The following is a 26,737-nucleotide window of genomic DNA, read 5'->3' as shown; positions in this document are numbered from 1 at the left end:
TTCAGAGTATCCCATTCTGACTGGAATTAGAAGATTTCAAAATGGGAAAATATTATCTATTAATAAGAATTTCTGAAGATTGTTATCATCACAGCATCTGAAAAACAGATCATAAACAGTGAACAAACACGCTCAGTTCTGTTGGAAGCTTATTTCTATTCTAAAATATTTTTCCTCTTCCTAACATATATGATTTGGTTGTGATATCCTTAGTGTACCTTAATGACAAACATCTTACCTTAACTTCTAAGTAATATCTCTTATCAACCAGTTTGAACTTTAATTTTAATGAAAGTTCCAAGGACAAAGATGGTCTGCAAATAGGCACGTTCTCTGTTGTAGAGTCTGCAAAAATTGAGTGCTTTCAAGGGTGATAGAGTAGAAATTAATTAAATGTGCACCTTGGGGGGCAGGGGGGAATGTAGTGCTTATCAGTGTGCATAAATAAAAATTTATTTCTTGCAAAACTTTGGCAAGGAAAGAGAATCTATGAACTACTCAATTGAGTTACTGCAAGAGTTCAGTAAAACAAAGTATTAGCTGTCATAGTTGAAATTTTCTACTTGTGTCTGTCAGTTTGTACCACTTAACTTTCCTGCTTCATCTTTTTGGAAGCTTTAGTTCTGCACGAATGCCTCAGTGCTTAGTGGAGTTTCCTTTATGCTCAAATTATGCCTTCCTTTCATGTTGTGGATGGACCATCGACGATGTCTTGCATCTATCTTCTAGATTGTATCAGATAATGTATCAGTAACTTTTGTTAATTAGGGAAGCAAGCCATTCAAATAAAAATGGCCAGTCTCCTGTAGGTGAATTTTAAGTATTACGGAAATCTGGCTTTGAGACATTCTTGTATCAAAGATGGACTGTGTAAAATCTCTTGTGGAAAAGGCTGCTTCCTGGGACTTTGAGGCTGAGTTGCCTTAATTTATATGAAGAGTTGTTAATTTTGCAAAAAAGAGTTTGTACAGAAAATGGTAGAATTTGGGCATTTTCTTTCTCAGCTCTTGTCCTTTTTGTCACTATTATCAACCCTTTGTTTTTTGGTTTTTCTTTTCCTTATTCCTATCTGAATTTTTCCTTTGTAGGAAAGTGCTTCCTTGGCAGATAGACTGATACAGGTATAGTCTTTTAGTCTTCTACTGTATGACTTTCTTGCTACTGTGGAAAACCCCCAAAATGCTTTAATGCATGCATATTTGCATGCTGTACTCTATCCCTGCCTTGCTGATTTGGAATAAACATAGAGCTAATCTCTTGCTAGAAACTTGTTTCATTTTGTTTACTAAAAATAGATAAACCCGATACCTGCACGTTATAATATTTTTCCTTTCCTAATGTATTTTTTTGGTACAAATTCCTGTGACAAATGGATTCTATGACACTGTATTAACACTGAAATTGAATATTGCGAACTTAAATCTCTGCATGTACAACTGAGTAATATTGCATGAAAGGAATTTTATTGAATGCAAGTACACAATTGTGCTTGCTAAACAGATGCTGAACTTTGTAATAAAGTACTAAAGCAGTTGTTTAGTACTACCTTCTCCTAAAATTTCTACCAATTGTACTCTATGCTGTTTGCAAAACCAATCTGATGAAATAAGCAGCTAAGCATCACAAAGGCAGTCTTTCTTGGATTTGTCCTAAATTGCTTAAAAAAAATAAATTATGTCCTAAGGGACAAGTGACAAGGGCCCAGGAGGCTGAGGAAAACTACCTCATAAAACGGGAGCTGGCCACCATCAAACAGCAGAGTGATGAGGCCATTACTAAACTGGAGCAAGCTGAGAATACCATCAGGGAGCTCCAACAGCAGCAGCAATGGGTAAGGAGCCTGGCAGCACATCATCTCATCTTTTCACTCACTTGTGTTTATTTTTCCTCATCATGACATGGTCTCCATGCTGTCCCTGTAAATGCTTGTTCATTGTGATTTGCATTCTTAAAATTACACAAATTGGACTAAATGATATTTTGGTCTGTTCTTACCGATAGATGAGATTCATAACCCTGGATAGATGTAAGTTTAGTTAAAAACAACAACACCCAAAAACAAAAACAAAAAACACACCAAGCCAAAAGCCGAACAACAACAGAAAAATACAACCCAAAAACCCACCACCGCCAAAGAAATACTAACAAAAAAGGGCACACAAAACCTTTGGTAGCTCCTAACGCTAAGAATCTAGCCATTGCAAATTGTGTCACTCTGAATACTCAAATTTGAGAGTTGATTCATAATGCCTTTACCTAGCTTCTCATTTAAGTCAGTCTCTTCCATGTTAATGTTTCTTCTGTGTACCTATTTTTTTTTTTCCTTAGCATGCCTAAATTTGCTGCTTGCAAAAATAGAAGGGTATTGTCCCTGAGTTTGGAACGACAGGACTTTGTTAAAAGGTGTAGGTTTATGTGCAGATAGGGCAGGAAAATAACTTTTAGCAGCTGTATGTAGTACTGTGTTTGTATGTACTATGTGTGTTAGGTGGTATAATGTGCAAGACTTCAGACCGTTACTGTGAGATTGAAGATGCTTTCTCTAAGCCACTTGCAAAGTGCTCGGTATCTTCTCTTGAAAGAGGCAGGGAAGCAGTTTCAGCTTGCTGAATAACTGCTCTAGCAGTGTTGATGTGAATATGGTCATACTGTTTTAAGTAAGTGGTATCCAAGTACTTGTCTGAAGCCCTGGGCATTTCTGGTGTATGAAATACAACTTGTTAGAACTACAGCATACTGCAGCTGCTTGCCAGATCCCTTACAGGCAGTATAGCAGTTTGTTTTACACATCTTCCACCAAAGCTCTGGAAATATGTCTATCTTGTCTTGGAAGGTGGAGATGAGATTTACTGTTAGACTGAAAAGAAATTATAACTTAAATGCAACATTGTAGAAATAGCTTATTTTGTCTAATGCATTTCAGTGTAAAAAAATGTACATCTCTTAGAATAGTTGCAAGGAGTTATTAATGAGCTGTTACTCTGTAATGTCTAATGCTGCTTTTATTTAACTTTAGCAATTTCTTTAGGGGAAAAACATGAAGACATTATGATTAGGAAGACAGGGATGTTCTAGCGATGCTTTCCAAAATTTTACATATGTTGTAATCTTTCAAGTGAAATAAAATGAGAAATGTTCATAGACTTGGGTAGCCAGCTGTTTACTGTCTGATTACAATAGTACACATGCTTTTGGAATGTGTTTTTGGAGGCATCCATGTTACTTGTACTCAATTAAAAGTTATTAAAAGAGACTAAAATGCTATACTTATATATTAGTTAATTGATGGGTAATATGACTTTTAAAGCTAATGCTTTTAATTATGCTGGGGACCTTGTTAAGTAGCAATGATGGGGAAGCCTGGCAGGTCGGCTAGGCATGGGAACTGGTCCTGAGCAAAACTAAAGATAACTGTGGATTGCAAAATTGGCTGGATTGGAGCTGCAAGGGCAGAAGATTGGACAGGTACTGCAGGAGTGGAGAGTAAGTAAAATGCGAGAATGGGCAGTTAATTCAAGAGCCACACTTCCTACCCTGCACACTTGCAGCCTTGTTTTCCTTCACTTAAATGTGAACATGACTATAGGAAATAGTCTGACTATGTGTGGAACTGAGGCTGTAACCATGTGGTTATAGAGGGATTTGCGCTTAGTGGCTGACTAATTTTGAAGTGTAAGGAATAGTACTGTGGTTTTGAGGACCCTCTGAATTAACTTAGACAATGTGGTGAAAGTGTTAAGATGGTTTCAATTAGTAGTTCCCTAGATTCTGCTGCATTAGTAAGACTTGTAATGGGACAGGCTTTTAACTTTGTTTCCAAGCATGGAAGTAGGAGCAACAAATGTTAACAGCTGCCTGCACTTAGGTCACCACCTAGCAGAAATCCATCAATGTCTTTTGAATTTTGTCATTTCACTTTGAGTACACCAATAAATCTTTTTGCCACTTCCTAGTGTCAGTAGCTTTGCTCTTGGCAATACTCCTCTTCAGTATTGTCTTATGAATATTTGCTTTAATGTTTTTTTTAATACGATTATTTCAGTTTTGTTCATGATTAGCAAAAATGATTGCACAGTGAACTTATAAATGGCTGCATAGTTTATCTGTACTTATTTAAAGGTACAGCATCTATCCTACATATTTTATAATCTACATCTTTTCCAATCTTGAGTTGTCTGTTTCAGCATGGTAGAAACTGTAAAGTTCGGGTATGAATTTCTGAATAGGACTGTATGAAAACAACTGCCTAAGGATACTTGTGGCTGCCTCTTCTGAACAACACTGGGGGATTTAAAAAAAAAAAAAGAGAACAAAACACAGCCCACTTTTACTTGTAAATCATGAGACAGGAGAAATAGGGGTAGGGTTTTTTGTTTTGTTGGTAGCAAAAATATTATCTAAACCGTAGTATTTCTAAGAAGGCTGACATCCTTTGTAAAAAGGTTATGCATTTGTATTTAAATCTTATCGAGGGTTTATTCTATCTGTTCTGTGAGATTTGATAGCACAAGTTGGATGGCTTAAAGGTAAGTATTGAAAGTGCCTACAGGATGTATGTGTGTATGAAGAAATGCTCCATTGCAGCACTGCTTTGTAAGGCTGAATACAGAGATGGGTAGAGGAGTATTCTTTTGACTGAAGTCCAACACCAGGAGCCCAAATTATATGCAACTCTAATTCTCCCTGTGCTGAAGTATTTATAGGGAGTTTTTAATTGAACCAGAATGACTTTGTAATAAAGTGTTGAGTCTACTTAGAGAGTCTACTCTGACCATTGTTTCTTAGTGAAAGGAAGTTCTGCTATGTACTCTATAGTACTAATGATCATATAATAAATCACATATTAAGTGTCATCAAATGTATTCTACATATTTCTGAATATACTTAAGATCATTTGGAAGGGGAAAAGGAAGTGGAAAATAGTAAGGTTTGAGATGGAGACTTCACAATTTTACTTTGGATGTTAAGTTTTACATCTTAGTAGAGAGCAACTCTGTCAGCGTAAGGTTTTTAAAAATAGTGTATAACCTGTACAATTTTTTATATTGATAACTAGGAAAAAATAATTGTAAAGCTGACAATATTCTGAAGTGCTCTTGGAGTTCAGTGTTTCAGCTACCTAAACATTTGCCTGAATGGTTTTGAAGAGAATGGTACTAATCTGTCTTTGGCATGTCTGATCTTTAAATATAGAAACTTGCCAAAGGCTTCTAGATGTGCTGGGTAACCAAAAGATTAAGAGGAAGGTGGTTTCTTCCTCATACTGCTAGTAAATCAAGAACTGCATAGAGGAAGTTGTGCCTGACTTCAACAGAATACAGAAGGTTTTCTTTTGAGGCATATTGAGCGATGGTATTTGAGGAGTTAGGGGTGAGGGTAATCAGCGTGTTCTAACCTACTCTGGATAATTATGTGCTGAAGGTTTTTTTCCTCTGTTCTTCTCCTATTGTTTCTAAATGAAAAAGGTAGCTTCTTCTGGATGCATAAAAATGAATAATCTAACGATTTCTGCCAGTTAAATACGCCTCCAGAACACAAATCTCAGTCCTTCCCAGTGATACTCTAATTTTCAGTGATTACCCAGTTCGTTAGTCTGAATGCTTGCAAACCGAATTGGAGAAATGAGAGGCAGTTCAAGCTAAAATTGCTTCACATCTTATTTTTAAGAAGGCTCTTCCAGTGTACTATGTGAAGATGGAGTTTTAATTGACTAAACATTCAGACGAAAGCATATGCATTTTGCAAGGTAATTCATAGCCGTGTATTTGGTTATTTTTACAGCAACTCCATAATGCATAGTTTCTTTTCAGGAACTCATGCTAAAATGTCTGATAATAATTAAGAGCATAATAATTGATATAGGGAATATATGCTTGTAAATGAGTGTTGCAACCTTATGGAAGGCTTCACTATTTTACAATATACTTTTTTATGTTATGTTCTGATTTGCAACCAAAAAGCAGAAAAAAAATACTGTCTTTAGTAAAGTACTACAGTTAGTGCTTAAATGTGTAAAGTTAGCTGGGCAGCTGCTGAACAATCTGTTAGTTGCCCTTCATTATAGAGTACTGGAAAAGCATTCTGTAATTACATGTAATAACGCGTCATCAGCCAAAATAGTATTAGGAATGGTTGTGTCAGTCTCTAAGATTTTACTAGTTCTGAGATTTTAAGAAAAGTTGGGGAAAAATAAATCCAGTTGTGTGAAGCCAAGCAAGGACTTGTTTCTTTCAGAAGTAAATAGTGGTAGAACTACATTTTTAGTGCTTTATATTAGACATCTTTTAAATGCAGCCAAGAAAAACAGTGTTACTGTGGTGCCTGGAAATCTGGATTCACATTGTGGTTTATGTCACAAATTCTAGGGCTTAACACAAATATATAAAAACAGGTTTTTTGCTAAAGAAGTCGGTCTTAAAGTAGTTTTCAAACATCGTTTTGACTATAAACTTGTGTTACCTTTATATACTAAATAATTAAAATTGTGGTTGTTTTTTTAAGGAGCAAAAATCACAACTTTGAAATTCTGAATATTGTTTTTTAAATCTGTTTTGATCTTGGCTGTATTTTTTTTGTAAGTCTATCAGGACTTGATTTGAAGTTTGTCGTGGCCAAACAGATAAGTACTTCTAACACATTCCTTAGGCAGGTAAAATCTAAAGCCAGATTTAAAGAAGGCGTGACTTGTGCCTGAAACTAGATAAGTAACTTTTCTTACACTCTCCATTACTTATTATTTCACAAACATCAGTTAGACTTTTTTGTAGTCAAAACTATTTAGGGTACACTTACATATTATTGCAAAATCAGGATGTATTCAGCTCTTCAAATCTGCTGTTTTCTCTCAGTTTCCTGGAAAGTACAAGAGGACTTCTTACCTGAGGAAAGCATAATGCATTCGTTCTTGTTCCATATGTATCATAAGCAGAATCTGGAACAAGAAACACAGAGTCCATTTAAGTTGCTGTGTGTATCATCTCATGAACTTGTACAAACAGCCAGGGAATAGGAAAGAGCTGTTGCCTATTCTCTGTGTCTGCATGTTGTTTCCTACGTGTGCTACTCATGCTCCCACATCATGTGAAGCAATTGTAGAAATGCATCAGCATTGTCCACCCATCCTCTCCTTACACTCACATCAGGGCTACCTGCACTGCTTACTGAGGCAAAGACACTATGTTGGTTGAAAATAATGTGAATTGAATTAGTATTGTATAAGGGAAAATTAATATTAAATATACTATCATCTTTGTACATGAAGTGTTCCATCTGTGTTCAGCTGCAAAGTTAAGTAGGACAAGCCCTTAAATGGATAGTCTCAGTGACACTAAAGACCGCCTGCATGAGCTATATTTGCCTTTTAATGCTTTGTATATATCCTCTCCGTTATAGGTCCCTGTGTTTAAGAAATACAATAAATTGTAACACTAAGGTTAGTTAGTGTAGATTTTGAATTTGGATTGTACTGTAAGTCATGATGAAAGGCTTGGTCAGCATGCAGAAGTATAAAAATAAATGAAAAAACATTTCCTTGACCATGTAGTTACATGTTGTAAATCCTTGTTTTGTCCTGTTTGCCTTTGGTTTGTGTGCTAAAGGTCAGGGAATGTCATACCCGAACAGGATCATATGGAACTAGAAGACTCTTCTGTTAATTTTGTCAACTGTTTTTAGATGCAGAAAACTAAATTGTTTGATGCAAACATAAAATAAAGTAAGAAACAGTTGTATCTTTAGTATAATGAATACTCTATGGATTTTAAAGTGGCATTGTTAATTGAATAAAACTTCATCTATGAATCCAAGTATAGTATTTATTCTTCACAATGTTGTTAATGGCACCAAAGATGTATTAAATTATTTCCCTTTAAACTTAATTTTCAGGGTAGCTATGCATACATGGTAACTAGGCAACTACACTTTGGGGATTTCAACACCTATTTTTTTCCCTAAACCAGAAATTTAAATTCTGATTTAGGATGTCATCGCCTGTCAAGCAAGTTTGACAATCTGTGGTGAATCTCAAGTCATTTTAAAGTGACCCAAGAAAGAAAGTGTATTTAACTATTGACTGGAGGGGGAAAGTTAAATGGGACTTTTGAATACAAATGCTTAGTATGACTTCAGTTGGATGTATCTGTTGAAAGATGCAGTTTCATGAAATTGTGCTTTAGCAAGTAAAAGGATAGATCTTGCTTTTAATTCCAGCTAATCAACATTCAAGAAATAAGTTAATGGTGAGTTAACTTATTTGAGCAGAACTGTGGGTTTTTTCCCTTCCCCCTGAAGTTTGGAAAGGGTGACCTTAAGTTCTGAACTGCTGTTTTATTACTGAGGCAACATGTTTGGATGTGCAAAGCTGGCTGGGGATAGTCTTGGAGTAAGTCCTGTGTGGAAAGAACCAAATTTCTTTGTAGTTTGGGCCTATGCTGTCATCTAGAAGGGGCTATACTGCTACTTGTGCCTGGATTTTTCTCATAAATCCACAGGGCTTGCCCTAGAAGAGAATCTTGGAAGGAATATGTGTAGTGTGAGCAAATGAGAGCCAAGGATTGGAGTGGAAGAAAGGGGCAAACCAAAGTGATTGTGCATTGAAGTGTACATGGCTTTATTTTAAATCCAAGGTAATGGAAGGCTTCTGTTGAATCAGAGTTTAAGTGAGTAGGGATCAAGAGATACTTGTATTAACCTCGTAATTAGCCAGTCTTTCCTAAGCATCTTTTTCTGCATGTCACAAAGTAATCACAGATCCTTTGAGGATTTTTTCAGTTTGGATAACAATGAGAGAAGTGTGAGTTGTTGCTCATGAGTACTAATAGAGGTCTCAGTTTGGTCTTGCACATTTGGCTGTGTGGAGGTGCAGCTGGTTGAGAGGCATAGCACTAGGGTTCTTATTAGCAGTCTGGATGGATGTGTTAGTAGACTTGTATAAGGTAAGCACTTATGTTGATCTTAAGTTAGTATTCCTAATGTTAAGCGTTTGAATGTACTTTTCACTCCAAATCTGGCATATGAAACCCCTTTCAAACCATCTGTGCTTCATACTAAACATATTTCTGCAAACTTTGTAGCATAAATGCAGTTCACAATACAGTGAAGACTTTGTGCTACAGCTGGAAAAAGAGCTGGTCCAAGCCAGGCTGAGTGAAGCAGAATCCCATTGTGCCCTGAAGGAGATGCAAGATAAAGTTCTAGAGATGGAAAAGGTAAATCAAACCGGGACCTTCTGTATAAAATAGCACTAGAAACAGAATACAGGTCCCTGTAATTCTTTGCATAACTGTGCTCTTAGAATCTTCTCTTCTGTTTTCTGAATCTTCTCTTCATGATTGCAAGATGCTTTTCAAACCTGAAGTTAATATAGCAAAAAAACTAAGATCTGTTTGCACTGGGAAAGGTTTGTGAAGAACACATCACTTTTTTTCTTGTTCCTGAAGCCCATTGCAGTGGAAAACTGGGATTCTGATGGAGTCTTTACAATAAACATAGTTTCAAAATTATGTCCTGCAACAAGAGCAGTAGGCTTAGGGTGAGCATTGAGGTGATGTGAAAGTAAATAGTTTGGGAGGGGAGGAGGAAAGAGTACAACATTCCCAGGTCTTGTTCTTGTGTGTCTCCTGCTTCGTCCTATTATGGGCAGGGAAAGAATACCTCCACTGTCTAGTATCAAAGTCTCTACTGCTTTTTGGGTGCCATAGCAGCTTGTAACTTACTGCTGCCAGAGTTCAAGCTGTACTCAAAGCAACTGTCAAACATTTACCTTTATTTGAAGAAAAACCTAACTGCAAAATAAAATAGGAAAAAAGGAAAGAAAAAACCCACTAACTGACCTAAAATAAAGCATGCTCTTCAGATCCTGTTGTATTGGCTTTGGGAGTTGTTTCCTCATGGAAACTTTAAAGAGCTGTATATTCAGGAATGTGGCCAGAAGTTAGTAGCTAATTAGATTAACCCACTGGAGTCAACATTTTACTTTTTTAATTATCTGAGGGGCTCGATGGGGGTCTGACAGGCTAGTAGTGTGGTAGTTTTTACCGTACTGAACATTGGTAAGAATTCAGAATCTAAGGTATTTCTCAAAGCTCAAAAAGAGATGACTACTTTACTTAACCTTCATCAGTATGAACATGGCATACACTGAAAACTTAAATGTGAAGAACTGGAGCAGTGGGGGAAATTCCAGTGTACCAGATGAACTCAGATGTAAAGTAGTACTTCAGTCTGTCCATAATGAACTTAGGCACAGGAGAAAGTGACTGAAGTTAACTCCCTCAACTGCCTACAAATACAGCTCTTTACTGCTGTTAGTGATGTGTCATGTAATCTGGGAAAACTCTGCTCAGTAACCCAAGTCTTGTATGGCTATGCTGACAGTGATGTAAACATTCCAAAACACAGCCTATCGCTTCCTATATTTGCCAGTACTTGGAGCCCATGATTTGAAACACAGAGATGCTAATAAATGGCTGTTGTGCTGTGTTCTGTTAATGTTAATAATGTACTTTACTCTCAACTCTCAAGAAAACCTGGTAACTGTCACAGTATTACATATCTACAAAAATACATTATTTTGCTGAAAATTGCTAGTGAGAAATACAGTAGAAAGTGATGAAGCACAGTTCAACTTTGAGTATTTGGTGTCCAATGATTTGATGTAGGGATATTGTAGTTAGGCAGACTATGTCTTTTTTCTTCCCCTCTGTTTCTTTCCCAGACTTCCATTATTATACTTTCGTCACTGTTTTACTTTCCTCAGGTCACTCCTGCCATTTGTTTTCCTGTTTTCTGTTTAGCTTTCTCTAGTCTTTCTAATTTTTCCTCATGTGTTTTTGTAAACATCCATGTACTTTCATCTGTAAGACCTTGTCTTGACTGTTTTTTTATAAATATTAATGGATGGTTCCTTTGTCAGCATAACTTTTCTCCTTTTCAAAGGCAGATGACCTGCTTCCCAAAAAATAAATTTCCATTTATTTATTTTTCCTGTAAGTCTAAATAAAAGTTATAACTCTAAAGATGTAATTTCAGTTTCTCATTTGCTTTGCTTTTATCAACTAGCTCAAAATCTTCAGATTTCTCTCCATATTTTTGATGATGTGTGAAAAATAGTGTAAATAATGCTTTGTTAGGGATACCCTCTGGGGAAATCTGGAAGTCAGAATACCTAAAAACTACCTTATCGATGATTGATTTTTTTTTTTTTTTTTTCTCCTGTAGTTGGCAGTTGGAAGATATTTACACTTGCTGTATCCAGGAACTTAGATTTTTTTGAGGGATTTTATTTTGCAAGGGATGTGTAATTAAGAAAGTTTGGTTAGTAATAAGGGTTATCATTCCACGTCTATATTCTTGGAGTGGATCTCACTAAGCACAATTTTATTCAAATACATATTTAAGAGGATGATCCTTGTTGCAGAGGAACAGCTCTCTCCCTGATGAGGAAAATGTTGCTAGACTACAAGAAGAACTGATTGCAGTAAAATTAAGAGAAGCAGAAGCTCTGATGGGTCTCAAAGAACTAAGGCAGCAAGTCAAAGATTTGGAGGAACACTGGCAGGTATGGGTAGCAATACACTTTTAACAATTTTTATTTTCAGTGAATGATGATAAAACAAAAGACTACAAAATTTTGAGATGTAGAGATCAAGTAGAAGCTAGTGATTGTGGATCAAGCCGCTGAGGTGAGAAAATCTTTAAGTGCAGCTGCGACAAGAAACTTTATTTCAAAAGTATGTTAGAAATTGGTCCCTAATTGTTCTAGATGGCAGAGAGCCTGTGCTACCAGCTAACCATTCTGGTAGAAAGGAAGTACCTGATCAGTACTCCTACTTCACTAAATGTTATTAAGGGCTAGAAATAGGCAAAAGTCTCAGGATGTACTTGCAATTCACTGACTTACTGTCATTGGGAATGACTGTCTTAAGCTTTTTAACTGTCTATTGTTAAAACTGGGAAGTTTGCATGGGTTTCTAGTTTTTAGGATAAACAGGAGCACTATAGCAACTTGTCCCCACGTAACTCTGAGACCTTAAACGAAATAAGGGAACACCAGGAAAGATCAGGTATTATGAGCAATGGCATGCTACTTCTTTTAGCGTCATCTAGCTCGTACCACTGGAAGATGGAAAGATCCCCCCAGAAAAAACACAGTGAATGAGCTACAGGATGAGCTGATGACAGTCCGATTGAGAGAAGCAGAAATTCAGGCTGAATTGAAAGAGACCAAACAAAGAATGATGGAGATGGAAACACAGGTATGTTATTGAACACTAGCATGTGTGAATTGAGCTGAACGTGGGCAAATTGGTGTCAAATGGTAGGTACCCAGTGATGATCTTTTACCATCTACAGGCATGACTTTAGTTCCAAAATGTGCTTTTTTAATGCTGTTAGACTAGGAGGGAGAATCTAGTGCACACAGTCCAACTTACTTTAATGTCTCTTCTTTAGTCTTTTCCAGGACTAAGCTTTCTGCATTTCTCATTTGGACTAATTGGTAGACTCTGTGAATGTGTGTGAATCTTAATTCATTAAATTGTAACTGGTGTAACAACAAAAATACTTTTAAGGTATCTTAAATTTCACAAACCTAATTGATGATTCTGATAATAGTAATTCTAATTCTTTAAATGGCACTGTTTTCTTTCTTCTGGTGAAATTGCCTATACTAGATTATCCACTGAGGTCATGAATCTGGTTACTAAACTGTGGACTCTGAGCAAAACAGCTGCATGTTGTCAGGTTTTTTAGCAGAACCTTTACCTTTCATGTGCTAGAAAAGAAAAGCATGATTCACCATTGCTGAGATTTGTGCAGAAAAGACAAAAATAACTTGTCTGCCAAGATCTTTTTTGTGTAACTAGGGAATAAGTTGTTATTAGGCAAACAAATCTGAAATGAAAGTGCATTAAAGTTGGTGAGTCCTTATTATATTAGCTAACTCAACTGAATCAATCAGCACAATGTGCTGTTGATTGAGAAGGATTTGTAGCAGGCTTTTGAGAAATCTTCCCATGAAATACCTGCTAAATGTAACTGTTACTTGAAGGAGACCTGTGCATCCAAAAGGCTAAACAAACAAACAAAAAACTTTACTTGCCAAGCTTCAGCAATCCCAGAAACCAGGAGAGCACATAAGGATGTGCTACTGAAGAGAGATGAGCTCACTGCAAGGCACATGGTGGCTTATTTCTGACAGAGGTACCACTTTTTCTATACCAACTGAATAAAAGTTTCCTCTTGTCTTAACTTTTCAGATTTTCTTTGAAGTGTTAATACTGTTTCACTACAGTTAACGTGTGCTTTTGTTTTGGTTCCTCCCCCCCATCGGTGTATTTATTTTAGTCAGTAGGGGGCATTGGTATCCTGCTGTCTGGATTACACGTATTACACAAGACCTTTAGGTACTTCTCACTTCAGTGTTATGCATCGAATCTTCGTGTATGCTTATGCTGTTTAGCTGTCATTTGACAGCAGTGCAGTGGTTCTCGTGTTGTGTACTGGTCTATGCACAGCTTCATATAAAAATGGTGTGACTTGTGCTAATGCACTGGTCTTAATTAAGGTGCCATGTTACTTTCAGGGATTTACTGGACAGCAAAATGTGCACATAGTATTTCTGGCATACCTGATGTTTCCTGGATGCATCAGCTTGTTGCTGTAATTGGGATACAAGTTCACAAAATCTTTGACTTACCTAAGCAAGAGATGGGGAAAAACAGATGTACAGGAGCTTTGCAATAATGTTCTTGCAATGAGTCATCTGTTGTTTAAGAACAATTTGAATATCCTGGTTATAAACCAAATGTCATGCAAACGTTTCTGATTACACTTAGAGAATTCTGAATGCTTTTTCATCAAAAGTTTTTTATAGTAAATGATGTATAAGTCTTTCTTGTCAGACTTCAGGGATTTAAATTAATATCAAAGATCTTTCTTTAACATGCGTTTTCTTTCCTTTTTTTGTCATAAATTTCAGAATCAGATCAATAGTAACCATTTACGAAGGACAGAGCAAGAGGTTACCAACCTACAGGGGAAGGTACAGTATCTTTCTGCACAGAATAAAGGACTTCTTGCTCAGTTGAATGAAGCAAAACGTAGACAAGCAGAGATTGAATGCAAGGTAAACATCATCATGAATAGACTATTTATGTGCTAATGTATTTATACTTTCTAGTCTTGTCCGCTATTGTTGGATAGAATTGTGTCGTAATTGAGAAGTAGAAATCACTAAACCAAAACTTTCTTTTACTGATTTGACAATATCATCTTGAATTTACCATCTCACAAAATCACTTGAGGTTTTGACAGAGCTGCTTCTTTGTGGTCCCACAAAGATAAACTTTTACTTTAAAGTGTGGTTCTACTCAGAAAAGTGTCTGTATTAATATATAAAAAGACACTCTTACACAACAGATTCTGATCACTGTGTACTCTGATTGTCTTTAGGGACAGAAGAGGTTCATTACTTCAACACTGACTATTACTGCAGAATTAGTTTAGGTTCAAAAAAAAAAGGGGGTAAAAGTACTATTTAAATAAAGAGGTGTACAGAAGGGAGTGTTACAGTATTCATTGCCTAATAGTAACCAGACTTTAAGGGGATAGCCCAAAAACACTGGGCAAAAGAGTAGTTTTTATTACTGTCAATGCATAAGAGAGCCTAATCTAATGTCTGAATCTCAGATTTAATTAGTTAATTTTGTAACTAAATCCATAACCAATTACTAATAACTTATGTCTTCATAACTTGTGCACACATAATATGGACAAGAAATAAAGGATAAGTCTCTCAAGCTTTTTTTCTCTTAACTTGGATGAAATTTTTCCTGAAATTGCTACTTATATTTACTTCAAAAAAGGGGCAATGTTAGTTGACAAATCACTATAGTTAAGGCATGAAAACAACTTTTTACTTAAATCTTATTTCCAAAAGATGTATAAATAGTCTTTTATAAAATCAGCTAGAGCTGAACAGTCAGTAATTTCTAAATAGGATACTTAGTAGTATGTTATAAATAGTACTGAGATGAATAATCAGACTACCATTAAACCCAGCTGAAATCAGGACAGGCTGTGAATTTGCCACTTGAGAGCAGATGCTGTTACATAATTTGTTTTTCATGATCACATCTTAGTTACATTAAGTGTAACCAAACCTTTTTTATGTGCGCTACTTGCTTCTATTCTCATTCACACAGAACACTGTTATGGGTTGAGTGTTTGTTTTTCAATTTTATCCAATATACGTGCATTTTGCTTGTAACACCATACGTACCCCAAAGACTGCATTAGCTGCAATTCCATCAAAGGTTTCTGTGGACAACATGAATCAAGAGTGTAGTTTGAGTGATTTATTATTGTCACTTAGCCTGGAGACGAAATGACATCGTTATTAATATGCATAGTTTTGCTATAATATCACACTTCTCAGTTTTTACAGATTTTAATTTCTTCTTGTAATTTCTTTTCTCCGAGGTAATGCCTAAATCTAGGCAATTTAGTTTTGTAGGAAGCTCTGATCTTGTGTTCATTTCTCAAAGCCATAGTGTGTAATTTGTAATTGGCAATTTCTTCATAGTTTTGCCTTAGTTATAGTTCTTTCAGCAAAATGAAGCTGAATTTTGTTGTTGTTCAGTTCCATTTTAGAGAAATTTAAGAACAGTAAATAACTGACATACTCCAGGTATTTCATTGTTTTTTTAGGTTTTCATTTTTCTTGCTCTCTTGCCAGTTCCATTTGTTTCCAATGGAACCTGAATCTAAAGTGCAGTGAAGATGTAACTTCTACTGACTCATCAAACTCCTTCACAAGCTTTTAGGAAACAAGCCACTGAATCTTAACTAGAAGATATTGCTTCTACTGACTGTTTTTTGTTTACCATAATCACTGGTTTCCTAAGTGCTATTTTTAAAATGCTGAGATTATTCTTACTGATCTTTTTTAATATTCATGATCTTGGTGACATGTCTTTTCATATAACCCATAACTTTTTTGTTTGATTGGTTTTTTGATACTGAAGGTCCTCATTAATCCTTAAGAGATTGAGACTATGTAGTCAATATTCCAAAGTTTTTATGTTGACTATAAAAAGAGTAATATGTCTTTAACCTGACTAATGAGTTAATATACATGACTGTTCTCACTATGATAATTTGCTTGGAAAGTTATGTTCTAACATGGGTTAGAGAGAAATTTGATAGTAATAGAGCACCAGTCATATTTTTTAGAGCTTCTCTGAAAGTAGTAGAGGTCAATACCCAGTAAAGTAGCAGTACTGACATACAGTAACATTAGATCCTGAAACTTGTTTTGCAGTCACTGATAGGAAAAAGATTAGAGTTTACATTGTAACATGTTTTCAAGTTGATGTTTATGATGGAAAATGAAATATTACCAATTTGATGCATATACATTACCTGGTGTTCTACTGTTTAACTGTGAGCTAGACTGTGACTTCTTGGGATGAGGCTTAGTATAATACCATATAGACTCCTGACTGTTTAAATACACAAGGGGTTTTTTTGCTAACTGTATTGAAAGATGCTCACATTTAACTTGTTGGAAACTACCTTCCTTCAATGTAGTTTCCCCTTATATTCCCTTTTCCCTCTACCTCTGACACTTGTTGTAAACTTTGAGTGACTTTATTCTCTAATAATCTATACAAACAATTCAGCAGTTTTACAGATTTAATAAGAAAGCCATGTAATAAAAAAATTAAGCCATGTTAAGCAATATACACAAGTTTAAGTGTTCTCCCACTCCTTAAGTGGGACATAACTTGGTATTGAACTTCCTATTGCTGTTTCAAACTCACAAAAAACTTTTCAATTTCAAACTCTAACTATATGATAATATACAGTTAAGTGAAAAATGAGAGGATATGAAAAGCCATTGTCCTTTGGCATTTTATTTGTAAGGATTGTCATTGTGTTTCCTGTCCCTTGCTCTCCACATTCAAACTACTGGAAGCATGATTGTTAGCTTAATCTAAGATTAATGCCAAATGCTTTCACTTTTTCTTGTTCTAGAAGAGACTATTTTAAGTTCCTGTCTCCCTACCTCTATACCCCAATAAATGAAGGAAATTCCTGCTTGGGATTGTTTAAGGTTATTTCACTGTGTGAGGAAAATGAGATTTTAATTTTAAAGTGAATTTAAAGAAAAAAAAAAAGCTGAAGTTTAAAGTAGAAAGAGAAACGTTGTTATGCTTGTCAAGCCAAAACCTTGCAACATTACTGGCTTTGTTTACACTAACTAGGTTTATAAGAAACCAGCATATAGTATGACTACTATGTAAGGCATATGTAACAAGTGTGAAGGGCTAGTCTCCAGCAGTAACAGTGGACTTGTCATACCTACAGTCCTTCTAGAAGTAGGTTCAGTATCTGTAACTACTCAATAGTGTTGCTGCCAACTTAGATTTGGCTTGCAGTACAGATAACAGCAGGTAGGTTGAATTGAAAAGACAGTGCTGCAGTGTAAATAGCTGAAATAAAGCTATTTAATATGTTACTGATACAACAACTCTGTATTCAAAACTGATGAAGAAAGTTTCAATAATCTTTCAGGTAATGTCATGGAGCAATACAGGCACTAAATATTTTTAAAAGTTCGACCTTGCATCTTCTAAAACCTAGCAAGTTTGTTATTCCAGATTCCATTAGAAACTGATATTTGCTTTTTCTTCCTATTGTTTCAAGTCATCTAAAAGCATGCTCTAGTTTTATTTCTGTCACCACAACTTGGCTAGGTAGCAATATTTCTACTTGAAGAGGTGTATAAAAAAAAAAAGACTTATTTGGATTTTCAACTCCCCAGTTGTTTTTTCCATGCAGAAAGAACTGGTACATTATTTCTGGAGCTTGTATTTTTCTTAAATAATAGCTTAAAATGCATAAGCAGAAATTAAAATCTTTGTAGCAAGTTGCATCTCATATGACCTATAAGGCAACTGTTTTCTGTCACTGGTGTGTACTGTTATGTTTTTCCCTCTTTATCTGACTACTGCTTCTACAGCAAGGACTTTGTTTCAAGTAATTTGAAATTCAGCACTGATCTTTCTAATCAGTTTTGCTAAAGAACTTGCATCATAAGATTTGTGCCCCCACCCCAGTCTTGTCTTTCCTACCATATCAACTTTTGTGGTCATTATTGAGAACATGCTCTGTTTTGGAGATAAAGCATCAGTGCTGTCTAGAGCAACACTATTGACTCATCTCGGATACCAAAGTCGAACCAAGCCAGTCTGTCCTTTAGCTTTCAGTTAAATACATGCAATCCTGTGGACTTGTGGGTTTGGCTTCATTCGAGCAATCGTGCAGCAGAATTTAGCAATAATGGCTAAACTTTGGCTAGCACATGATGGATTCCTCTGAAATGGACTCCACTGATTACAAATGCTGTTAATTGGATACTGTAGAGGGTGTACCTTCATTACAGGGATTTTTTTCAAACAAAGAGCATGTTTTCAAGTAGCTACTATAGGTAAGCTTTGGCATGTTCAATTCGGTCTCAACCAAACTGTTTGATGAAAGGTGGTTAAGTACTGTCAGTTTGAAGCACACATTAAAACAACTGAAATACTGGAACTGACTTACAGTAACTACAGTTTGGAGAGTTACACCAGTCTGCCATAAAAGTAGGTGTACCTGAGCCTAGTCTGTCTCTTCCCCAGAATTATTTGCACTCCAGCTGAAAGTATTGCTCGCTCAGTATCTGTCACTGTTTTCTCTCTGTGGTTGTACCAAGCTGGTGACAATATAATATTAATTGTTTTGTGCTCTGAAGTCTTAAGGACTTGCCTCATAAAACAGAAATAAGGAAATTTCCTTCTATAGACTCAAATTGTCTATCACTTAGGCAAACTTACAGGTTAAACTTACACTGGGAGTCTGATTGTAGGTGATGGGCATTAGAATTTTATTCTAAACTGTATTGCAAATCTTTGTTTTATACTGTGACTAAGATAGCTGGACTTAAATGAGGTTGAGAATATCTGTGCTTTTGGGTTGGTTTTTTTTGAGATTTATTTTTTTAGTCAAAAGGAATGATGAAATAAGTAACTCTTGTGTAGCTTTGCTGTTTCTTTATATATAAAGTGAAAAGTGGAAGCATGAGCTGTGTTTTTTGTTGCTACTTTTTCTTAATTTACAATATAACATTTCTGGAACACAAGACAGCTCTTTTCTGGACCTGGAAATTGATAACAGCATCTTTTCAAAACTACACAGATATTTTTTTAGATTATTATAGTTTAGAATTTATATTAGATGATTACACAATTCTATGGGTTAAAATTAAATTTGGGTTCTTTAGAATATGCCTTATCAATAGGTATGATATTTTGCACAGCAGTGTATTAAGTTTTCTTGACTTACATGATTTTGGGTAAAATCAGTGCACATAATCAACTGAAACTGACATTATTTGTTAGCTTCAATCTGTTACTTCTTTCAGAGTAAAGAAGAAGTGATGGCAGTACGGCTCCGTGAGGCAGACCGCATTGCAGCTGTGGCTGAACTACAACAGCATATTGCTGAATTAGAAATTCAGGTAACAAGTGATGTCATTAAATGTGTAACTTGATACTGATTACTTTTTGACTTTGTGGGTTTTTTTTTTTTTCCTCCGCTTTCATTCCTTATTAACCTACTGTGAATACAAGGCACTGCTTTGCAAAGTGGGGCAATGCTATATTGCTGAATGTGCTTCCTTTATAAGCAAAGGCCTTAAATATATCTTATGGGCATATTTCTGAGCTGTTAATAATTGCTTCTGTACAAGCACCATGCTACAGGCAACACTTTTAAACTCTGACTTCTGTATTTGTTTTTTGTCTTGTAATTGGTAATTTTTACCAATTAATAGATGAGATTGAAAACATCCTCTGTCCAAAAAAATGCGCACAATTTGATTCCAGCAACCATTCTTTTCTGTGCTTACTCTTCTGCTATGACCAGTATTGGAGAATTTGTTGTAAAACTCTTACTCCCTTTACGTAAACCTTGAAACCAGAAATGTTATTTACTGCTACCATGTTACTGTAGGATCTGAAGATGCATCCTTTGGCCTCTGTGTTGTTCCTTATACTTTCAGTTCCTTTTGGAACCTTCACTGTCCTGTGAACTCACTGCTTCGTTGATGAGAGAACCATAAATGACTGTTCTTTATATTTTCTTGGCTTTGAGAAATCATGATGTCTCTACTGTAGTCTGTCCTTCCTATACTCATATACTGTTGTCCTGTCTGAATTTTGCTGCGTCTATCTGCAAAGGGTTTCTTGGTTATTGGTTATTATTCCTAAGTTACAAGCTAGTTACTCTCTAGTTTTCCTTTTTTTTTTTTATTGGTATTGTTACTGTCTGTCTTCCCTCTGAAATCTTTCCTTCAAGGTGATGATATTACTGTATTGTGTCAAAGCCTTCTTTTTCCTATGATTTCTCAACTACTTGCATCTCTTTCATCTCTTCGTATATAGCATGTTCAAATAAATTTAATGGAGCTTGCATAAAGAATTTTCACTCTGAATATTTTTCCTCTAGTGCAGCAGGCACTAAATTTATTAAAAGATAAAGCAATCATTTCTTTTAATCACATAATGCTTAGATAATGCTGTGGTCAGTACATTAGAAATACTTAGATAAGTACAGTAAGCGTTGCATATGAATCATTTATCATCTAGTAAGATAACAAGAGAATAGCTGAGTTTAGGTCAATCTTTTACTCATGTGTTAGCATTTTACTTTAAAAAAAAAAGTTTAAAGGTTACTTAAAACAATGTGACTTTGTAGGTGAGGAGCCAGTACTAATTTTGCATTATTTTCACTTTAGCACAGACTTTAAATGCCATCCTGCTTCCATTGGCTGACTGATACAGGTGTCCCAAAAAGTACTCTAGTCTTGATTTTATGAAATGAAGAAATGGTGAATCCCATAATGATCAATTGTTTTTTCTGATAGCTGTTGCCCAATTAGAATTGTGTTCATTTTTCAATGTAAATACATCTGACTTGGTTTTCTGTTGTTTGACTGATCAAATCATCAGTGCTCAATCATTTTATAGTGCTCTCCCATTTCCTTTCCATATTTCTGCTTAAGCTATGGGTGCCAGAATTGCATGCAGATTTTTATAATATCTTGTCATGAGACAGGTAAAGAAGTTAAGTGCAGGAACATAATCTATTTCATGACTCTGGCTCATACATCCAAAGATTATACTGTCCCTGTTTTGTCGTGATATTGCATTGTGTCATGTTTGGTTGTTTATCCACATCATCTCTCCTTCCTTTTCACAATTACTACTTTGCATGATGCAATCTTTAGTTACGTTTTTCCCATATTCTAGGTGGCCTTGTTTTTTGTTTCCTACTAAAGTGCATTTCAAGTTCCAATCTTTTTGGTGTTCTTAGATGATCCCCTGTTAATGATTTCTTGATCCGTAATATCCGAGTAAGGTTCTTGATTTTCTGCACAAATGAGAATGGCTGTGCTTTCTTTGTATACAGTCTGGAGTATGAAGTCATTCTGTAGCTGTGGTTCATGCTTCTAATTTAATGAGTTTGCCCTGTTAGGCTTTTGGTGAACTATTGATCTCAAACTTACACTAGCCTGAAATACAGCTTCTTCAGTTGTGAAATACAGGTTTTGAGTGTTAACTGTATAAAGATATTTAAAACAAAAGTGATTTAGTAGAAAGAAGTTCCTCTAATGTCAATTTACTTATTTTTGACACTCTAGATGTGACTTGAAATGCTTTTACTGGGCTGTGACATTTTTTTTTTTTGTAAGATTCTGTAAGCAAATAGATATTTTTGACCAGTGTGTTTTGCCAGCAAATATGAAACTTACGATCAAAACTTCCTTTTTGGGTACTCATGCTCAAAGGCCGCCGAAACACCTGCACCAAAAAAAAGTAATAGTGGAGTTGGAAGGCCTTTACTCCCAAAGCTTGTAACCTATAAAGCATGCAGTTAATAATAGAGCTTAAACAAAAGCTGCTTTTTAAGGAAATTGAAAATCTAGATAACTTCTTCCTCATTGAAGAAAGAGCTGCCTCCCATTCTCTTCCATTCAGCTTGTCACTGGAATTGCTGTGACCTGATGTGGGGAGCAGAGGGCCTTTTAATCTGGACTTGCCTTAATGACTTGAAATGCAATATTTAATACCATAAATACATTTAGCCAGTCTTGGAGTGTAGGTGTTAGTCTCAAAGTAATTGCACTTTTAACATGGAGCATCACAAATAGGTCTGCTTGTCATATTGTTTCAAAGCTGATAAAGATGAAGGGAGGAAGTTAACTTACCACATGGCCTTCCTTTTTTTGAAGGGGGATGGTGCTTTTCTAAGAAGCTCTAGGGATTCAGTGCCAGGTCCACGTGGTCCATAGCAATGCTTAACCTAAACTGTGCAGTTTTCTTTTTAATGTTCATGTAGGTGTAGGTGCAAGACACTGGTGTTAAATTTGTAACATGGAGTATCACTACTCCCACATAAGAACTGATCTGACGTTACACACACAAATGCTAGATTTAAATCACAGTTTCTGGGTCACTCTTAGTTTTGGTTACTAATAATGACAGAGAGGGAGAAGGAGATAGAACTCTATCATTTACTAGTAGATGTAATTTTGTAGCAAGGCGTCAGTTTATTATGATGTTAGGAACTTATTTTTTTATATATTCTGAATGTCATCTTATTTTGGTTAGGCATTCAGTTCCTGATGCTAAGGTTTTAAACTTTTGTGTAAACACACTGAAGTGCAAAGAATAGTCCAATACATGATGGATATTCTTAAACGAGACAAATGTATGAGCTGTTCCTTAGCAAAAATAACAAAAAATTGAAGTGTAACTGAAGTTTAACTTAACGTTGCATATACCTAAGCCCCAGAAGTGGCAAAGAAAAACCCTGAAGTGATGTATAAACAAAGGTTTACTTTGTTAGCCTTTGTTTTCTCCTCTATCCTCTCCTTATTTTTCTCTCACTTGCTAGTTCTGCTTATAAAACACTTGTGAAGGAAGCATGACTTGGAAGTATTTAGCAGGCTTCTGGGCTTTGAGCAGGACATTTGAGCAAATTATTAACATATGAAGGATGGATTTTGGATGGCTGGGCTGCTATTTGTTGTACCTCGACACTGGGGAGAAGCTGTTCTCTTCAATATGGTACATTCTGATTTCTCACAAAGGTTAGAGGTTCACATCCTATAACTAAATGACTTGTTTTGGCCAAGCTACATGCACTTTCTGACCCCTTCTGTCCCATCCTTTTGTAAGATACAGAGAGCCAGGACTAAGGAATGGATAGTGTCTCCCTTTATGTCTATAGCAAATCAGCAAAACCTCAGGTTTGTTTCCTCAGGGAATTAGTCTTTCTTGTTTTCAGCTGAACTGGTCTGATAGCTTCAAACTGCAACAAGCAAATGCTTTTAACTTCTTAATATAAGCCTTTAAAACTCTATTGCTTTTAGCTTGTGTGTGCTTTCCTAAAGCTGCCAAGAAAAGTCTACCAAGTTTCACTACACTTCTGGCCTAACAGCAAGTGTTTCTTCTGATGGCATATGGGCAGCCCTATTGGTCCCAGTGTTGTTCTGTTTTGTGGTTTGTGGGTTGTTTTTCTTTCTTTTTTTTAAAAAAACCTTTCCCTGCAATAGTTGAAGGAGAAACTAAATGAGAGAAAAAGAGGCTTTGGAGAAATTCAGGCAGGGTTAAATCAGTTAAAGCTAGAGTCAATCAGCTGGCTAGAGTAAGGAGCACTAGGCCAGTGAAAGTGTAGACAGACTGAGGAAGCAGAGCTGTGTCAGCTGCAGTCTCTACTCTGCAGCTTAATCCCTCTTCCTCTGTTTCTATTCAGGCTGGTGACTTGTAGCATCCTCTTAAAATTATCCATGGCTCGTTTGGGTTGGGGAGGTACAGAGCACACTTGTAATACAGAAAACTGTTTTTAGGTCTGAGTAATCTGAAAGCAAAAACTATCTATAAGAATTCATTCTTCTCTTCGTTAGGTTGATCTGGACAGGGGTAACATCACTTCCTCCTGATGTGTTTCCTGGCAGATTCAGAGAATTTTGTCACATTTACCCTATCTCTAACCATGTCAAAGCTGCTTTGAGAACAACTGTAAAGGAAATCCATGATTGTGCTAGTTCTCTCCCCCACAGTTTAAACTTTTAGCACTATTTCGTTAGAATGAAGCCTTTCTATGACCTCTGTTTAATAACTTTTCCAAGTACTGACTGTTGAGTAAAGAAATTGTTTCCATCTTTTCAAATTACAGGAAACTTTTTTTTACTCTTATCAATAGTGGTGTGTGATGTTAGTGATGTGTTTTTTGAAAGTCTAGAATGAGTCACTGTAAAGTCACTGAAAGGACACTAGTTACCACATTTACCCTTCTGAATAAACTTCATTTACATTTTTAATGCAGTGTCTTCTGCCACAGAGTAAGAATTTAAAAGCCTCCCCTGAAAAGAGGCTGAGACGGATTGTTACCAAGTAAATATTTCTAAGTCAGAAGAGATCAAACTAAGGGTGTTAGGGAAATGCCCTACCCTCTAGACATTTTTAGTAAAGATGATACACTGTTATCTGAGGAACAGCAACTGTCTAGTGTGCCTGGATTTTGGCTGCCTATAAAGCCATTGGTTTTGTTTTTCTGTGTTTCTGTGTTTTTAAGTTTGCAGTTATTAAAGTGAAGACAACCCTAGATGCTTTCTTATTATTTAAAATGGCCTATTCTCTTGTTGACGTGTATTGCTTTTCCTACTCTGATGTGACTGTCAAGAGTATTTTAGAAAACTTTGCTTGTGCTCCTCTTGGGATGAAACACCTGCAACTGAAATTTGACTACATGGATCTTCTGTATCTTATACTTAGGCCTTTCCTGGTTGAGCAGCAAAAGCAGGCTTAAGGCCTCCAGTGTGTTCCAGGTGGCTTCCAGTGATTGATTTATTTATTATTTAAACTTTGTTTTATCATGACTACTATACTTGATTTTGGGGGGGTACTATACAATAATGGTTTCAGGTATTTAAGATCAGCATTCTTTGAAGCAGTCTGTCCCTGCATTCTTGTGTTGCCAGCTGTGCATCCTGGTCCTATGCTGATTGAGTTTGGAAGGTCTCCACATGCTCAGTAGGCATCAGGTATGTTTCTTGAGACTGGCTGCTGCTTCTCTTGAAGGTACAGAAAAGCTGTTTTTCTCTTAGAAAGCCAGACAAAGGAGGATTTAAGTACAAGAACTACAACCATGAATCTCAACTGATATTTTTTGGTGGGCAGAATTTTCCTCATTCTAAGACACAAATCTTTGGGGAACAGATTTTTCTTCTCAGGAGCTCTCAGCGTCGCTCTTGGTATGCGCACAAGTACAGTAACTCTAGTACTTCAGAGCAGGATGAGAGAGGTGAGAGCTTCCAAAACTGAAGGGGCCTAAGTGAGTTCTGTTTTAGCAGCTCTTCTTTGATCTGTAGGGCTCACTTCCTGCTCCACTGCCTGTGCTGGTCCCTCTCTATACACAACCTCTGAGGCAGGAGGTTGGATTGCGTATTGGCTGCTTACACTGTTACAAGTACCTTTTCCTTGAGCAGAGGTGATATCTGGCCAGTAGGGTGTTTGTTTCTCTGATACAGGGTTTTCTAACCCTGTTAGTGCTGGTGGAGCTGGTCTGTTGGAAGAGAAGATAAGATTGGGGGGAATTATTAATCTTCAAAAGCAGCAAAATCAAGATGATGGATCTTTAATTACAATGTGACACCAACTGGCATTACTTTTTCTAAAAACCCTTCTGGGAAGAGAAGGTAGGCACAGCAGTGGTGCCAGTATGCAGAAGCAGTACCCCAGGGAAATGGATATAGAGATTCATTCACGTATAACTGTGGGTTTTTTTAAACAGAATTCCTAGATTCCAGAATTGGCTAGCTTTCATTATTTTGCTATTCTGATAATACTCACACTTTGCTTATTGATATGTTATCTGGCTTTTTCACTGTATATACATTTTAAACTTAAAATGGCTGCTATTTGCCTAGAGACCAGCTATTTTTCTTTGTGTCGTGACCTCCCCAAATACCACAGATTTTCTGTAATAGTGCTTGCCCTCAAAAAAAACCCCAACAACCCACATCCTATGTGTATAATCTTAGATTTTTAAAAAATCCCATGAAGAGTGAGATTACTAATTGCTTGTGCTATTTCCATTTAAAAGGTGTGATGTTCATACCTTAAAGACTTTTAAATTGTAAGTAGAATCTTAACATTCAGTTTTGAACCAGTACAGGTGATCTGAGTGTTTTCTTCAGAAGTACAAAACTACTCAAGCACAGTAGTACAAAACTATTCAAGCACAGTATAAAACCAATGTAGAGTGAAATGCCCAGTTCCTACTGAAGTAAATGCTACAATAGGAAGCATTCAATTAAATTAACTCAAGCTACATGAAAGCAATTTAATTTTTCTTATGTCAGTGGGGCTGTCTAGTAACTTATGGTGCAGCCTCACCTTGAATACTTGTGCAGTTCTGGGCCCCACAACTTAAGGATGTGAAGGTCCTTGAATGCATCCAGAGGAGGGCAACAAAGCTGGTGAAAGGGCTGGAAGGGAAGTCCTATGAGGAGTAGTTAAGGACTTCGGGCTTGTCTGGTTTGGAGAAAAGGAGGCTGAGGGGCGACCTCATCCCTCTCTACAGCTTCCTGAGGAGGGGAAGTGGAGAGGGAGGTGCTAATCTCTTC

The 26,737-nt window shown here is 36.3% G+C and overlaps 1 protein-coding gene across 5 annotated transcripts in view; it reads left to right on the top strand.

Moving 5' to 3' along the window:
- EVI5 (ecotropic viral integration site 5) overlaps positions 1-26,737 on the top strand; it is an 85,392-nt gene that overhangs the window by 29,715 nt on the left and 28,940 nt on the right. For 3 of the 5 annotated variants that reach the window (XM_072869097.1, XM_072869094.1, XM_072869098.1), the window contains 7 exons: positions 1,089-1,121; positions 1,685-1,831; positions 9,072-9,206; positions 11,417-11,557; positions 12,096-12,254; positions 13,979-14,125; positions 19,466-19,561. In XM_072869097.1, the coding sequence (XP_072725198.1) occupies positions 1,089-1,121; positions 1,685-1,831; positions 9,072-9,206; positions 11,417-11,557; positions 12,096-12,254; positions 13,979-14,125; positions 19,466-19,561 (858 nt within the window). The remainder of the gene's footprint in view (positions 1-1,088; positions 1,122-1,684; positions 1,832-9,071; positions 9,207-11,416; positions 11,558-12,095; positions 12,255-13,978; positions 14,126-19,465; positions 19,562-26,737) is intronic. The other 2 variants (XM_072869095.1, XM_072869096.1) reach the window with 2 other exon arrangements.

This window comes from Ciconia boyciana, chromosome 7 (assembly GCF_034638445.1).
Source record: "Ciconia boyciana chromosome 7, ASM3463844v1, whole genome shotgun sequence".
In the NCBI taxonomy this organism is placed as follows: domain Eukaryota; kingdom Metazoa; phylum Chordata; class Aves; order Ciconiiformes; family Ciconiidae; genus Ciconia; species Ciconia boyciana.
The sequence above is the reverse complement of the archived record's forward strand: the minus strand, read 5'-3'. Positions and strand labels throughout refer to the sequence as shown.